The sequence below is a fragment of the Hyperoodon ampullatus genome (assembly GCF_949752795.1).
Source record: "Hyperoodon ampullatus genome assembly, chromosome: 2".
NCBI lineage: Eukaryota > Metazoa > Chordata > Mammalia > Artiodactyla > Ziphiidae > Hyperoodon > Hyperoodon ampullatus.
The window spans coordinates 75,808,878-75,826,392 of NC_136915.1; the positions used below are offsets into that span (position 1 = coordinate 75,808,878).

Genomic DNA, 17,515 nt, shown 5'->3' on the forward strand with positions numbered 1-17,515 from the left:
TCTTAATAGATTTTCTCATTCTCTCTTGAATTTGGGGGGTTTACCTTAGTTAATGCTGGAAAGCCCAGATGACATCTTCTGCTTCCAGTTCTGTCCAAGTGACCCTAATATCATTGCTGGAGGGTGCATAAATGGGCAGGTACATGTGGCTTTTTTTTTCAGTTCTTTATTAATTTAGACAGCATTCTGTAACACATTTTGACTGGTAGTTTTTTTAACTTAAGGGCTCAACTCAGCAGAGGGAAGGCATGTCAATTGTATGCCAGTCACCATGCCAGGAACTGGGGTATGAAGATGTGTTAGACATGGTATCTGGGCTCAAGATGTCCACAGGGTAACCCAGTTATGATAACTGGAAGAAAACCAGGTCAGATCTATTTGTGTTGCTGGGATAGAACCACGCGTTGTACAAGGTTCCAGGGAAGAACAAAAACCATAAGCATAATACCTCTTGGTCAAGAGCCCTTTTCTGAAATTTCCCTAGAGGTAGGAGTTAGGGAATGATCCAGAATTTAAACAGAATTCTCTGGAAAACATACCTATATCACTGAATTTATGTGTGTATAATTTGGTATCCTATTTGCTTTTTTCTCTTTTAAGTTATCTAATTTATATAAAATTTAGATTCTATCTTCCAATTGCCTGTTTCTCCAACAGAGCAAAACAAAAATCTTATAGCTATTTTATGATCAAAGTTTAAATTCATTGTGACACAGTGAGTTTGACCATTACCAGGGTATAACGATTTTTATCGTGTGGCTAGGAAAACTTCTAGGTAGTTGAAATTTAAATGTCTGCATCATCCATGCCCACTTATCCAGAACCAAAAACATCTAAGAAAACTAATTTTTTTCCTCGGTTTTATTCAACAATAACTGGTGATCTAGTGAGGACTCAGAGCACATCCTCCAAGCCCCACAAATATTGCCGTTTTTACTCATTAAGAAGGTGACACAACTTTGTTTTAGAATATTTTAGAAAAGCAAATGCTGAAAATAAAATTACTCACAATTCTGTGCTCCTGTCATTTTGTTTACATTTTAGTGTACTGAAATGACTTTTAGTCATTGAAAATTATTCTAATTTAGTGTTGCATATTCTGCTTTGTTCTGATTTTTCAAAAAATGACCATCTGTGTATATGCAAATTCAGAGTTGGCCATAATATTCAATTAAATAGAAATCATCATTTCCTAGCCTTTAGAACAATTTTGGGTGTTTGTACTATATTCTGGAGAACAGAGTGCTTTCTCCTGTGTCTAAAGCAGCTGTCCCCACATTCCCTAAAAACAGAGGAAGAACTCTTCCCAAAGCAGAGAGAACTGCATTATGCCTATCTTGGATTTAAAAAAACAGAACAAAAAAACAAAAAAAAACCCACTAGCATTTATTAACACAAGCACAAAAATCAAAGTGCTGAAAATTCTTTTAAAGAGAAGAAAACATTATTAAGAAGAAGGGGAAATTCCTGAATAACAGGATGGAGAAGTAGGGACAAATTAAGAGTAACAAAGTTAATAAATGTATGTGTAGCTCAAAATAAATAAAAAATATATAAAGCCAAAAACATAAATAAAGAGAAGAAAACATTTTTTATATAAACTTTAAAAGTTGCTGACTCACAGGGAGATCAGCTCCCTGCTTTGTGACCACCTAGAGCGGTGGGATAGGGAGGGTGGGAGGGAGGGAGCCGCAAGAGGGAAGAGATATGGAGATATATGTATATTTATAGCTGATTCACTTTGTTATAAAGCAGAAACTAACACACCATTGTAGAGCAGTTATACTCCAATAAAGATGCTAAAATAAATAAATAAAGATAAAAAATAAGAGTTGCTGATTTACTTAAGATGTAGGCTAAATTTGATTATCCTCCCAAGGTAGTTGATTTATCAGAGTGCATGCAATACCAATAGGTTTTTTTAAATGTTCAAGATGCAATTTGCTAGTTCCTGAAAGTATGTTGTAATAACATTTATTTCTGTTTTAGATTGTCATGTGGGATATTACCGCACATGCAGATCGAATAGAAAACATCAAGGCAGGTGGTAGTAGAAGTAAAAATGTCACACTCAAGGTTAGCTTTTTATAACTTTTCACTTGCAAATTTTTTCCGTTCAGGAGTTTATCAAAAAGTACACAACAGGGTTGCCAAGCTAAACAGAGACTCGCTAGAAAAAAAAAAGTGTTATTTCCTAATTCTTCACATCTGCTGTGGATCTGTTTTGAATCACTTTTATGTAGGCCCTTGATTAAAAACACCACTAAACAGGTTGTACTGTCTATCCCAGGGGTTCTTTTTTGTTGTTATTGTTGTTAAATAAAATGAAGGGGCCAAGGGATTGCCTAAAGTGATGTAGTTGAAAGAGCACTGGATAGAAGGCCCATGCATCCAGGCTTTAGATCACAGTCCTGTGAGTTTGGATGTGTCCCCCATCCGCTCAGCAAGCATCAATTTTCTCGTGTATAAAACGAAGGGGCTACAAGCCTTCTGGGTAATAAGACACTATGATTTGTGAAGCTGTGGATTCTGCCAAGAGGTCTGGGAAGAGATTCCTCATCTCCCAACTCAGTACTCACCACCATTTGCACATCTTCACCCCCAGTCCTTCAATCTGAGCATCACGGGTCTCTGACCAAGAAACCATGGGATGTGGTTTTCTGTGCACTCACAGAAATACTCCTTCAAAAATGGAATCTCATTGGTTCTTTAGGGAATGGGTCAGTCATTCTTGTTAAAAGTTTAGAGATAAAATCTTAGACTAAACTGAACTAGAAAGAAGATAATCTTATTATCTAACTATGTAATACATAGAAACACTAATTTGTGTTTTTCCTTGAACTGGTATTTCTCCAAATTATTGATTTTAATTGGAATGATAAGTAAAGTATGAGTTGCTTAATCAGCTCTCTGAAATTAGCACATAACTTTCTTGTAACATTTTACAGCCTATGTTTCTCCTTGAACCAGAGACTAATAAAGAAGCAATGTATATCAGACACTGTGCAGTCTCCTCAATAGAAAATGGACATAGGAAAGTTATTACAGATATACATTGGCTGCCTGACACATTTGAGGTGAGTCTTGATGGCTTCATACTTTTCTCCTGCTGGCTTGTAAGTTTTTAGAAAATTTTATTCAAAGAGGATGTTTGAAGTCAACAATTCATTTGCATTTTAATTGTGAAATAACCAGAAACAACACATCACACAGTTGTGTCACTGTTGACAGACCAAGATCAGACTTAGGGATGAGAATAATGCCAATGTGTCAACTTCAGTGGTTTATAAAAATAAAAAATGTAGGTGGTATTAACACTGATATAATACAACAGTGGAGAAAATGAAGGTTGTAAAAATAGAGTGCAAATATTTTACACCCTTAACCTTTGCAGATTTAAAGTTTATGATTTCAACTATTTAGAGCATATAACCTTGAAGATCTGCGACATGTAGTAATGCATCATTTTGCAAGGCAGTCTTGAATTGAGTGCGTCATGAGGCTGGTAGGTGAAAACTATTTGTGCAGTGAGTGAGCTCAGCTGACTGCCTAGCATCTGCGCTGCAGTGTGGCTTTGTGGTTCTTTACTTGACCCACAACGGCTGGTGTTTGTGAATTTGAAAACTAGTAAGCTTCCCAAATGTTTCCCTCCAGGAACTAAGAGTCTACAGAAATTAAAAGGTCAGAATATCAAAGAATATTCTGAAAACTTAGAGTTATGAAGGGTGATTAGCCCTTCAAGATATTCAAATGGATTACGCAAAAGCACAATTACTTTTCAAAGTTATAATGGACCAAAATAAATACAACAAATCAAAATAAAATATCGTATTTCTGGATTCTGTAGTTTTCTAAGCTAATTAATATTGAAAGAAATTCAAAACATATACATGTAAATTTTTTAATTAAAAAATAAAGAGTAAGTAGCAAAATGAAGAAAAATATTTGCCTTAAATAGGGTAAATACAAATTTTCCAGTAAATAAGCTAAAGACATATACTGAAAAACGATTAGTAGATAAATAGGAAAATTATTCAGACTTTCTAATATCAAATAAATTAATAATAAAGGAACAATAATGTACTATTTTGGACCTATTTGATTTTTTTCTTTTCCATTGGACCTATTTAATTTTTAAATGAAATTTACTAGTAATTTCCCATTACTAGAAAGGATGAAATGGTGAAATCAATAAACTCCAAAATTACTGGTTCCAACATAAAAGTTTTAGAATACAATTTAGTCAATGTAGTTCTTAAATCATCCAAATTTTCAAAGTTTTTGACCAGTAATTCAAATTTGGGAAATTTATGCAAAGAACTAATCCAATTTGTGTCCTAAGACATACAATCGCATGCATACCTTGAAAAATCATGTCAAAGTGTATCCATTAAAAAGATTGGAAAAGAATGTAAGGTAGAATTATATTTGATTTTAAAACTTTCTATTTTCCAAACTCTATAATGATGTGGAGTTTTTTTTTTAATCATTAAAACATAAAACTCCAGAGCAAGCGCAACTCTGGAGTCTTGAACTTCCTACAACAAGGAAGCCTTATTAGAGGGAGAGGAAAGATGGGTTCTGGATTGTTTATCAATCACAGTGGAAGCTGGCAGCTGTTAAGTGATCCTGACTGGGCTCAGGCCACAGCAGTGTCAGCCAGGTTTCTAGGGTCCTAGCTCCCGTGATGCCAACAGGCCTTACCACTGCTGCACCTGTATTCTTCCTCCCACCCCTACTTTTACTGTTTATCTGCTGCTGGAACCCCCACCTTTGTTTGACCTTTTGCTCATCAATCCTACCAAGTAGGTAGGGTATTGGGGAAAGTCATGTTTCGCTATTGATTTGAGAGTAGCAGCTTCATAGGTTGCCACAAAACCTTCCACCTCCTTTGAGAGCTAGCTGGTTGGAATCTTGGACCTTCTAGGACTCTAAGGAGCCACTAACACTCCTTGGACTCCTCTGTTTGCTAGCAGAGTTGTGCCACTAATTACTAAAAGAATACAGGCACCCCAGCATTCACTGTATGCTGTAGGTATCTAATTTAACACCAAGTCTCTTTTCTATTGATCTTACCTGCTTAACAATCTCATAAAAGCTCGCATGTTCAGCTCCACAATTAATAGTGAAAAACAGAGTGCCTACATTTCTAATAATAATGGTAATGAAATTATGATACATCATCTATATATTAAAAAACAGAATGATTTATGACTACATAGGTAAATGTTCAAAGTATATTAACTGAAAGATCTTAGGATGGAAATTTATATGCATACTAACTAAAAGTAATTTTAAAATGTAAAAATGTTTCTGTGAAAAAAAGGCTGGAAAATATGTATAGGAGAAGTATATTTGATTTTGAAACTTTCCAGTTTCCAAATTCTGTTTGTGTTGTTCTTTTTATAAAAATTAAAGCAAAGGAGAAAAAAATCTTTAGCGTAAAAAGCTTTGAGAAAAAAGCCATTACTGTCCTAGGTACACAGAACTTACTTCCAGCATTTTTAAAAATAGATTAACAGATTGGGATCTGTCTTTGAAAATCGAAGTGGAATATCCTGTCAACTTGTCACTTGTTCGGCAGACTGGTATGTCTTATTTTAATCATTACCTAATATGTTTTCAAACAATATATTCTTTTTTTAGATGCTTATAAAATCATTGTCCTCTTCTGTTCCTTAAATAATCTTTGTTGTAACAATTAAACCTAATATAACTAAAGGACAGAATGTTAGATTGTTGCTGGTTTTAAAAAAATATTTTTGTGGATAAGAATATGTTGTAAAAAGAAGAATTAACTAGGTTTCATGGTTGGTAATGTTGTATAACATTATCCATAGTTATTCAGTTTCTTCATATTCACATATTTGTAAATTTTTAATATGTGTTGTTTACATTCAATTTTATCTCACAATTATGAAGATGACAACGTTTAATTGGGAAAGTTTCTTTTAAAAAGTGGAAGAGTTTTACATTTTTTTATTGCATATTTATTACAAGTGTTTTTATAAGTAATTCAGTAACTATGTTGAAGAATGTTTATTTTTAAAAATTGTATCCCCCAATTTATAGAACTGAAAATTCAGAGTGAAGTAGGACATAAGAAGGGTAAGAAGGGCAATACTATTATCTAGCATCCAAATACTGGCAAAACTTTACCACTCCAAGTAGCTTTGACCCCAATAGATATCATGACACCGTAAGTTTTAGACAATGATTGCAGCAGAAGCAGCTGTGGAGTGGCAGGTGAAGGCATAAGTAACATTAGCAGCAGCCATGGGCAGGGGGTTGAGGAGACATGATTAATCCTGTGGGCACGTATTAGGTAAGGTTCTGCGAGTGCAAGCAACAGAAATTAACTATAGTTAACTTAAGGGGATAAAATAAATTTATTGGAAGTTTATGCCAATACTGTACTACGTGCTTTAGCAGGTTAACTATTTTTATATTCTCAACCCTGAAAAATACGTATGGATAGAGGAAATGAGGCTTTGAAGGCAAATACATTGTCACCTATAGCTCACTGTATACCTAGTGAATGGCCAGAATGAATGGCCAGCCCCTACCATCTGAATGGATCGGTTCCAACAATTGTGTCACTGTTCAAGATTCAGAGTGACAGAAGAGAATCCGACTGGCTTCTGTTACATCATGAACTCACGCCTTTGGCCAGGGAAGGAATGGCAGAGCACCTTGAATGACAGTTCCAACCTGACTGCATGCAACGGGGAAGGGGCAGTTCTCAAAAAACCAATTAGAAGGCTCTTGCTAAAAAAAGGAGGGGGGAATTGCTGCCCAGGCAAAATCAACACATAGCACCTACAGGGTCATATGAAATATTATGCAACAATTAAGATTGTATTATTATTTCATGGAAAGATGCTTATGGTATAGTGTTGATTATAAACAACAGAATGGAAAGCTATACTATTCTTCAGTGGCCTTGGAGAACATTCAGAAGCTCTGAACAGACTTAAAATATTACATGTTATATGTTGAAGATACAAGTCCTTGATTGTTGTTTATAATGATGGCCCTTGAATTTGGAAATATTCTGAAATATTCTGGAAATAGTTCCTTCAAAAGTTGTTAAAGTAAAAAGGAAAAGTTTATGCATTTAGAAAGCCCAATTTTTAGCTATCCAGAAAATCCATCAGTTCTAGTCTTTATACTTTAGCCATACTAAGGGTCTTATAATACAGAATAAGATAAAATAGGGTTCTGCTAATTAAGGATGTGTGATTGATTGATGCAGAAATTTCAACTGAAGCTATCTGTATTTAGCAAAACCATTTTACAAATAATGCAAATTAATGCTGTAAATGAGATTTAAGGAGAGCTATGTAATTTGGAAAAACAGGTTTAAACCAACTATAATTATATTTTAAAACATTTTATTATGTCATCTGTGGTATTCTACCAATGATTTATGTTTTGACCATTAATATGATTAATATTTTTATTAATTTTATTTATCCATTATTAAATGAATAAATAATAACTAATTCACATAAATGAATAAAAGTTTTGTTAGTCTCAAGTTACCATCTGTTTATCTAAATACTTTAACTTACACATCTAAATTATTTAATAATATCTTAAATTTATTAATCTGTTTACTCATAACCTAAGTGATAGAAATTATGGAGCTAATGTGGCATATTCTTTGCTGTTCTTATTATGTTTTCACATAATTACTACAAAGACATTATATACTGAAGTACTGAACAAGTATGATTATAAATTTTTATCCAGTTTATTGTGTTAAAAAAAACACTCGGGCTTCCCTGGTGGTGCAGTGGTTGAGAATCTGCCTGCTAATGCAGGGGACACGGGTTCAAGCCCTGGTCTGGGAGGATCCCACATGCCGCGGAGCAACTAAGCCCGTGAGCCACAACTACTGAGCCTGCGCGTCTGGAGCCTGTGCTCCGCAACAAGAGAGGCCACGATAGTGAGAGGCCCGTGCACTGCAATGAAGAGTGGCCCCCACTTGCCACAACTAGAGAAAGCCCTCGCACAGAAACGAAGACCCAACATGGCCAAAAAAAAAAACACTCAAGATATACATTATCTCATTTGATATTTTATTTTATTATTATTTTTTTATTTATTTTTTTGTGGTACGTGGGCCTCTCACTGTTGTGGCCTCTCCCGTTGCGGAGCACAGGCTCCGGACGTGCAGGCTCAGCGTCCACAGCTCACGGGCCCAGCCGCTCCACGGCATGTGGGATCCTCTCGGACCAGGGCATGAACCCGTGTCCCCTGCATCGGCAGGCAGACTCAACCACTGCACCACCAGGGAAGCCCTCATTTGATTTTCGTAATCAACCTGTGAGGAAGGAGAAATAAGAGGAGAAATGACACTTACTGTATGCCTACTATGTACAAAGCACATTAAATCCAACTCTGTGTATGTGTTATATATATATATATATATATATATATATATATATATATATATATACACACACACACACACACACACACACATATAAAACATATATAGACTCTTGTATGACACTAAAACAAGCAATAGGGCTTCCCTGGTGGCGCAGTGCTTGAGAGTCCGCCTGCCGATGCAGGGGACGCGAGTTCGTGCCCCGGTCTGGGAAGATCCCACATGCCACGGAGCTGCTGGGCCCGTGAGCCATGGCCGCTGAGCCTGCGCGTCTGGAGCCTGTGCTCCGCAACGGGAGAGGCCACAACAGTGAGAGGCCCGCATACCGCAAAAAAAAAAAAAAAAACAAGCAATAAAAGAAAAAAGATAAATTGAACTTCATCAAATTCAAAAGTTGATAATGCTTTTGAAGCACTATCAAGAAATTTTAAAGGCAGCACATACAATGGGAGAAAATATTTGCAAATCATATATCTGATAGGAGATTTCTATTAAGAATATATAAAGAACTCTTATAACTCAACAATAAAAAGACAATCTAATTTAAAAATGAGCAAAGATTATCAATAGACATTTCTTAAAAAAAGATAGGCAAATGTCCAATAAGCACAAGAAAAGATGCTCAAAATCATTAGCTGTCAAATCAAAACCACAATGACACAAAATAGCCAAAACAGTCTTGACAGAAAAGAACAAAGTTGGAAGACTCACACTACTTAATCTCTAAACTTTCTGAACAGTTACAGTTGTAGAGACACATACTGAGAATGGCTTAAGGATAGACATATAGATCAATGGAATAGAATTGAGAGTCCAGAAATAAACCCATATATCTGTGGTCAATTGATTTTCAATAAGGGTACCAAGACAATTTAATGGAGAAAGAATAGTCTTTTCAATGAATGGTGCTAGGACAAATGGGTATTCACCTGCAAAATAATTACCTCACACTCTATACAAAAATTAATTGAAAATGAAATAAAGACCTAAATATAAGAGCTAAAACTGTAAAACTTTTAGAAGAAAACATAGGCAAACATAAATGTAAATGTTTATGACCTTGGATTAGGTACTGATTTCCTCGATATTACCCCAAAAGCACAAGGAAATGAAAATCAGAATCACTTTTGATGAGATACAACTTCACACCCACTAGGATAGCTAAAGTTTAAAAAAGACAAAAAATAGTAAATGTTGATGAGAATGTAGAGAAATTGGAATCCTCAAGAAAAAAAAAATAGTACATTTGGTGAGGGTGTAGAGAAATTGGAATCCTCAAAAATGATCCAGTTGCTTTGGAAAACAATCTAGCAGTTCCTCAAAAGATTGAATCTAGGTGTTACCATATAACCCAGCAATTCCACTCCTAAATATATATCCAAGAGAAATGAAAACCTACATCCACACAAACTTACCAACAAATGTTCATAACAGCATTATTCATAATAGCAGAAAGGGGAAATAACCCAAATTTATTCATTCATCAGTCCATCAAATGAGGAATGGGTAAATAAAGTGTAGTATAGTCTATACAATGGAATATTATTTGACAATAAAAAGTAATGATGTATTGATATATACTACATCATGAATGACCTTTAAAAACATGCTAAATGAAAGAAGCCAGTCACAAAAGACCACATACTATATGATTCCATTTATATGAAATGTCCAGAATAGACAAATCTGTAGAGACATGAAGTAGGTTAGTGGTTGCCCAGGGCTAGTCAGAGGGATTGAGGGAAATGGGGACTGACTGGTAATATGTACACGTTTTTTTCTGGGAGTTGATGAAAATCTTCTAAAATCGATTGTGGTAATGCCTTGCACAACTTAATGAATGTATTAAAAACCACTGAATTGAGTACTTTAAATGGGTGAATTTTGTGATATATGGGTTGTATTTCAATAAAACTGTTAGGTTTTAAAAAAAGATTTTGTCAGTCTCCAAACTCAACTCTCATGTATGATAATATTAGTCTCAATACTAGCAAAGTCATTAAATAACTCTGTAAATGGTATAATTCCCCAAAATATTCAATTCAAAACAGTCCTATTTCATAAAAATCTTAAATTCAGAGATATCAAATATAGCCATGATCACATTGGTAATGTGTAGCAGCAAGAATGGTAGTCCTGAGGTTACATCTCTTCTTTGTACTTAGTTAAAAAATAAACTGTAAACTTTTTTTAAAGCACAATATGCTTTTGGGATATCAGACCTCAGAAAGCCTTAACCCCTCAACCACCAACAGAGAAAAAGAAAGAAGAAAGTATTGAAGTTCCTTTTGATGTACCATCCACTTTTTTGCATCTAAATCTCTCCTGGAAACCTCTTTCTAAGGTAAGTAACATGGCATTTAGTCCATTTTATTTGCTTATATACACTATATGGTTTATATGCATAGACATACATACATATACACACACTATAAAAGTAGAACAGCTCAGATTAACACAGGACATTACAATCCATGTATTCATTCAACCAATCAGTTCTTCGGTGAGAGTTATTATAAGGTCTGCCTAGGTCAAGGCAGAAATCGCAGTTATTGTGAACTCAAGGTTGATATTTGTTCATGTATAAGCAAGCCACAACTTACCAATGGTTTGTGTGATAATTATCCATTTGCATAGCAGTTGCTTAAAAATTGGTAGGCTCTTAGGTTAGCCTGGGAAAGCTAATTTTACCCCTCCTGTAGCCAAAATTCTACATATTTTGCATATCAATAGTAGAATTGTATTGTAATACCTATGACCAAATAAAACTGAAAGTAATTGAAAGAGAAATTATTTGTAGTTATCTTCAGTGGCAGAGCTTGAAGAAAAGTAGTTTTAATTTAAGAAAGATAAGGCTGTGGATGGGAAATATGTGAAAATATGAATGAACTTCTGACATTGATGGCTCTTTTTCTTTGGAATGTTTAATTCTAATTCCAAACTTAATATTTTTCTTTTCCTCTGATTTACAAGTATCACTAGAATTACATTATCATGTATTTGCTCCCAGTGGAAGAGAGAGCACAGAGGGGTGAGAATATTCCTGAAGTAACTAGGATTAGAAATTAAATAGAGAGGATTAGAAATTTTCCAGGGTAGGATTTACTGAGCTGTAGATAGTTTTAAAAGAAACAAGCAAACAAAAATTCACCTGAGAATAATTGTATAGCATGTGGACAAACATCCTGTTGGAGAAAAGTGAGGAGGGAGACATGAGGGGAAAATGTTAAGTGTGACAGTTTCCCATTCTGGAGCAGACTCAGGACCATCCTGGAACTCAGGGGCATGTGTGTCCCTGAAGGGGCTTGACAGTTCCAGGGGAATGCAAGGTCCCTGCACAACTTTTTGGAGCTTTGTTTAACTAAAAGATTTAGGGAACAGGGGAATAGGCCATTATTTTATATTAAAACCAACAATGAGATTTTATGGAATAGAAGACAAAACATTTTCAGAAATTTAACAACACATGAGACTTTGGGATTTGGAAATGAGCCCCCAGACAAGCTCCCCTCAGTAGCCTGGTTTTAGAAACTGTGGTTTAGGGGCCTGCCATTGGGGAAAAGCAACCAGAATCTGAGGGAGAATGGAGAAGGGAGAAGGAGAGGGAAGTAGGGACATAGAGATCTGGGGGCAGAAGGGAAAAGCAAGAATAAACCAGCCATGGATAATTTAAGGATATATGGAAATAATCTTTCTTGTATGTTCTCTCAAAAGATAAGGCTGTCTAAAGGTGAAACAACTTTAGACCACTGCCCAACCAAGTTAAACCTGAGTGAAGACAGTCTTCTTTACAGAGCACAAGGTAACTGCCTTTGCTTATTAAAAAGGCATTTAATGAAGTTCGGGTGTTAGTAGTTCCTTATGTCTAAGGTGAGTACTTGCTAGGATAGTCTAATAAAAAAAAAAATATATATATATATATATATACAGAAAAGCAAACCCTCCAATGTGGAACTTTACAAAGGCTGTAATCGCTATAGCAAACACACTAAAACTGCCTATACACACCAAAAGACTTGACAGAACTCAATTCAATTCAGTTTCACAGTTATTGAGCACATTCGTATATTTTTGAAAATTCATTACACTAAAAAATTTAATGAAGCTCACTTAATGAATATGTATGTGGTCAAGAATAATTCTACAGAATGGAATGCATCTCAAGTCTAGCAAACTAAGTTATGAGGTGATCAGAAACAAATTACCATTCTCAATCAGAATAGAATAGAAAAATTAATATTTATACAGCACCATGAGAAAACTGAGGAAAGAAAGAACAAATGACTTTTTTTGTTTGTTTGTTTGGCTTCTCTTGTTGCGGAACACAGGCTCCAGTAATTGCGTCTCACGGGCTCTAAAGCACAGGCTCAGTAGTTGTGGCACATGGGCTTAGCTGCTCTGCGGCATGTGGGATCTTCCTGGACTAGGACTCAAACCCATGTCCCCTGCATTGGCAGACTGATTCTTAACCACTGTGCCACCAGGGAAGCCCCTTGATTTTTAAATATATCTCAACCTATACACCTTTGTTGAAGTAACTGAAGGGTATGCATATGAGCTGTCAAAACTGTTCGAATAAAGTTGTGGATTAATATCCTGCCTGGAGAGCAATGCATAATGAAAATGTATGAGAATCACTAGCAACTGAAGTATTTTCCAAACATTTGCCTTTTCAAAAGGATTTACATTTATAAATTGTTCAATGTTCAGTTAAATAATAGGACATCTAAGAAAAACGTATTATATAACTAATACCCAGCTTGGGCAAAATTCACTTTGAAGCTGTGTGTTTCATAGATACAACCCAAGACCTCATGCTAAAAAAAAATGGAATCACTGAATTTTTATAGACATTTTCAAAGCAATATTAAAACATTCCATGTGTTTTATGTATTCTGACCCCCTTCATTCTAGAGGGTGAGTAAGGAGAGTTCCCTACTTTTCCTACTCCTCCTCTTGTATTTGATTATTGGTTACCATGTATTGAATTCCAACCAAGGGTCAAGTAGTGCTCTAATATTGCACATGCTTTTATTCATTTAACATATTTATGAAGTGTTTATTTTATGCTAGACACTGGGGGTGCAATGGTGAGTAAAATAGACGTTGGTAATCAGAACAGTCCTGCAAGCTGGGAATTTTTGTTATCAATTTGTAATCAAGGAAATCAAGACTGTAACTTGTAAAAAGTTATCAATGTCCTTTTTTAACCTAATGAAAAAAGGGGATCATGAGGGTGTCAGTGCTTTTATCCAATTTATAGTAAGGATACCATTAAATCTTTTAAAGTGTGGGGGGTTTTCCTTACTTTTAACAACTTTATTGAGGTGTAATCGACATACCATAAAATGCACATGTTAAAATGTTCAATTTGATATGTTCTTACATATTAAAAACCCATGAATCCATCACTATAATCAAGATAATGAACATAGATATCACTCTCAAAAGTTAACTCTTATAGGGATTCCCTTTGCAGTCCCTTCCTCCAGGACCTCCCCAACCTCCACCCTCAAGCCACCACTGATTCTGTCACTATATAACAGTTTGCATTTGCTAGAACTTTATGTAAATCACACAGTTACACTTTTTTGTCTGTCTTTCTTTCAATCAACTAATTATTTTGGGATTCATCCATGTTGTTGTGTGTATCAATAGTTTATTCCTTTTTATTCCAGAGTAGTATTTCATTGTATGGATATACCACAGATGTTTATCCATTCCTCTGTTGATGGACATTTGGGTTGTTTTCAGTTTAGGGCTATTATAAGTAAAGCCTCTGTGAGCGTTCATATACAAGCCTAGTATGGACGTATGCTTTCATTTGTCTTGGGTAAATACCTAGGAAAGGACTGATTAGATCATATGACAGGTGTATGTTTAACTTTTTAAAGAAACTGTCAGTGTTTTCCAAAGTGGTTGTACCATTTTACATTCCCCTGGCAGTATATGAGAGTTCTTATTTTTCCACATCCTCGCAAGCAATTGGTGTGACTAGTACTTTTAATTTAACTATTCTAAAATGTGTGTACTGGGACTTCCCTGGCGATCCAGTGGGTAAGACTCCGTGCTTCCACTGCAGAGGGCACAGTTTCAATCCCTGGTCGGGGAATTAAGATCCTGTATGCTACGTGGCGTAGCCAAATAAATAAATAAAATGTGTGTACTGATTATCTTATTCGTGTTTACCTAATGGCTAAAGATGTTGAACATATTTTCATGTATTTGTTTGCCACCTGTATATCTTCCTTGGTGAAGTGTCCAAATCTTTTGTCCATTTTTTACTTGTGTTGTTTGTTTTATTAGTATTATGTCTTAAGAGTTCTTAATATAATCTGCATACTAGTTCTTTATCAAACATATGATTTGCAAATATTTTCTCCCAGTCTGTGATTTACACTGTTTTAAGTTGTTGTGTTATTCTCTTAACATTTCCTTTGAAATGTTAGATCCATAAAAATCAGTGCCCACGTAAGTAGTCACTTTAAGAAGTTCTAAGACTCAAATCAATAGAATTAGAAATGAAAAAGGAGAAGTAACAACTGACACTGCAGAAATACAAAAGATCATGAGAGATTACTACAAGCAACTCTATGCCAATAAAATGGACAACCTGGAAGAAATGGACAAATTCTTAGAAATGCACAACCTGCCAAGACTGAATCAGGAAGAAATAGAAAATATGAACAGACCAATCACAAGCACTGAAATTGAAACTGTGATTAAAAATCTTCCAACAAACAAAAGCCCAGGACCAGATGGCTTCACAGGCGAATTCTATCAAACATTTAGAGAAGAGCTAACACCTATCCTTCTCAAACTCTTCCAAAATATAGCAGAGGGAGGAACACTCCCAAACTCATTCTACGAGGCCACCATCACCTTGATACCAAAACCAGACAAGGATGTCACAAAGAAAGAAAACTACAGGCCAATATCACTGATGAACATAGATGCAAAAATCCTCAACAAAATACTAGCAAACAGAATCCAACAGCACATTAAAAGGATCATACACCATGATCAAGTGGGGTTTATACCAGGAATGCAAGGATTCTTCAATATACGCAAATCAATCAACGTGATACACCATATTAACAAATGGAAGGAGAAAAACCATATGATCATCTCAATAGATGCAGAGAAAGCTTTCGACAAAATTCAACACCCATTTATGATAAAAACCCTGCAGAAAGTAGGCATAGAGGAAACTTTCCTCAACATAATAAAGGCCATATATGACAAACCCACAGCCACCATCGTCCTCAATGGTGAAAAACTGAAAGCATTTCCACTAAGATCAGGAACAAGACAAGGTTGCCCACTCTCACCACTCTTATTCAACATAGTTTTGGAAGTTTTAGCCACACCAATCAGAGAAGAAAAGGAAATAAAAGGAATCGAAATCGGAAAAGAAGAAGTAAAGCTGTCACTGTTTGCAGATGACATGATACTATACATAGAGAATCTTAAAGATGCTACCAGAAAACTACTAGAGCTAATCAATGAATTTGGTAAAGTAGCAGGATACAAAATTAATGCACAGAAATCTCTGGCATTCCTATATACTAATGATGAAAAATCTGAAAGTGAAATCAAGGAAACACTCCCATTTACCACTGCAACAAAAAGAATAAAATATCTAGGAATAAACCTACCTAAGGAGACAAAAGCCCTGTATGCAGAAAATTATAAGACACTGATGAAAGAAATTAAAGATGATACAAATAGATGGAGAGATGTACCATGTTCTTGGATTGGAAGAATCAACATTGTGAAAATGACTCTACTACCCAAAGCAATCTACAGATTCAATGCAATCCCTATGAAACTACCACTGGCATTTTTCACAGAACTAGAACAAAAAATTTCACAATTTGTATGGAAACACAAAAGACCCCGAATAGCCAAAGCAATCTTGAAAATGAAAAATGGAGCTGGAGGAATCAGGCTCCCTGACTTCAGACTATACTACAAAGCTACAGTAATCAGGACAGTATGGTACTAGCACAAAAACAGAAAGATAGATCAATGGAACAGGATAGAAAGCCCAGAGATAAACCCACCGACATATGGTCACCTTATCTTTGATAAAGGAGGCAGGAATGTACAGTGGAGAAAGGACAGTCTCTTCAATAAGTGGTGCTGGGAAAACTGGACAGGGACATGTAAAAGTATAAGATTAGATCACTCCCTAACACCATACACAAAAATAAGCTCAAAATGGATTAAAGACCTAAATGTAAGGCCAGACACTATCAAACTCTTAGAGGAAAACATAGGCAGAACACTCTATGACATAAATCACAACAAGATCCTTTTTGACCCACCTCCTAGAGAAATGGAAATAAAGACATAAATAAACACATGGGACCTAATGAAACTGAAAAGCTTTTGCACAGCAAAGGAAACCATAAACAAGACCAAAAGACAACCCTCAGAATGGGAGAAAATATTTGCAAATGAAGCAACTGACAAAGGATTAATGTCCAAAATTTATAAACAGCTCATGCAGCTCAATAACAAAAAAACAAACAACCCAATCCAAAAATGGGCAGAAGACCTAAATAGACATTTCTCCACAGAAGATATACAGACTGCCAACAAACACATGAAAGGATGCTCAACATTTACTCATTAGAGAAATGCAAATCAAAACTACAATGAGATATCATCTCACACCAGTCAGAATGGCCATCACCAAAAAATCTAGAAACAATAAATGCTGGAGAGGGTGTGGAAAAAAGGGAACACTCTTGCACTGCTGGTGGGAATGTGAATTGGTACAGCCACTATGGAGAACGGTATGGAGGTTCCTTAAAAAACTACAAATAGAACTACCATATGACCCAGCAATCCCACTACTGGGCATATACCCTGAGAAAACCATAATTCAAAAAGAGCCATGTACCAAAATGTTCATAGCAGCCCTATTTACAATAGCCCAGAGATGGAAACAACCTAAGTGTCCATCATCGGATGAATAGATAAAGAAGATGTGGCACATATATACAATGGAATATTACTCAGCCATAAAAAGAAGTGAAATTGAGCTATTTGTAATGAGGTGGATGGACCTAGAGCCTGTCATACAGAGTGAAGTAAGTCAGAAAGAGA

The 17,515-nt window shown here is 35.5% G+C and overlaps 1 protein-coding gene across 1 annotated transcript in view; it reads left to right on the top strand.

The window, feature by feature from the left end:
• Positions 1-17,515, top strand: part of DNAI3 (dynein axonemal intermediate chain 3) — a gene marked incomplete at both ends in the record, with an annotated part of 87,308 nt that overhangs the window by 38,578 nt on the left and 31,215 nt on the right. Inside the window, 6 exons of the mRNA XM_079721235.1 lie at positions 50-139; positions 1,990-2,076; positions 2,949-3,077; positions 5,515-5,588; positions 10,595-10,742; positions 12,113-12,200. Coding sequence (XP_079577361.1) covers positions 50-139; positions 1,990-2,076; positions 2,949-3,077; positions 5,515-5,588; positions 10,595-10,742; positions 12,113-12,200 — 616 coding nt within the window. The remainder of the gene's footprint in view (positions 1-49; positions 140-1,989; positions 2,077-2,948; positions 3,078-5,514; positions 5,589-10,594; positions 10,743-12,112; positions 12,201-17,515) is intronic.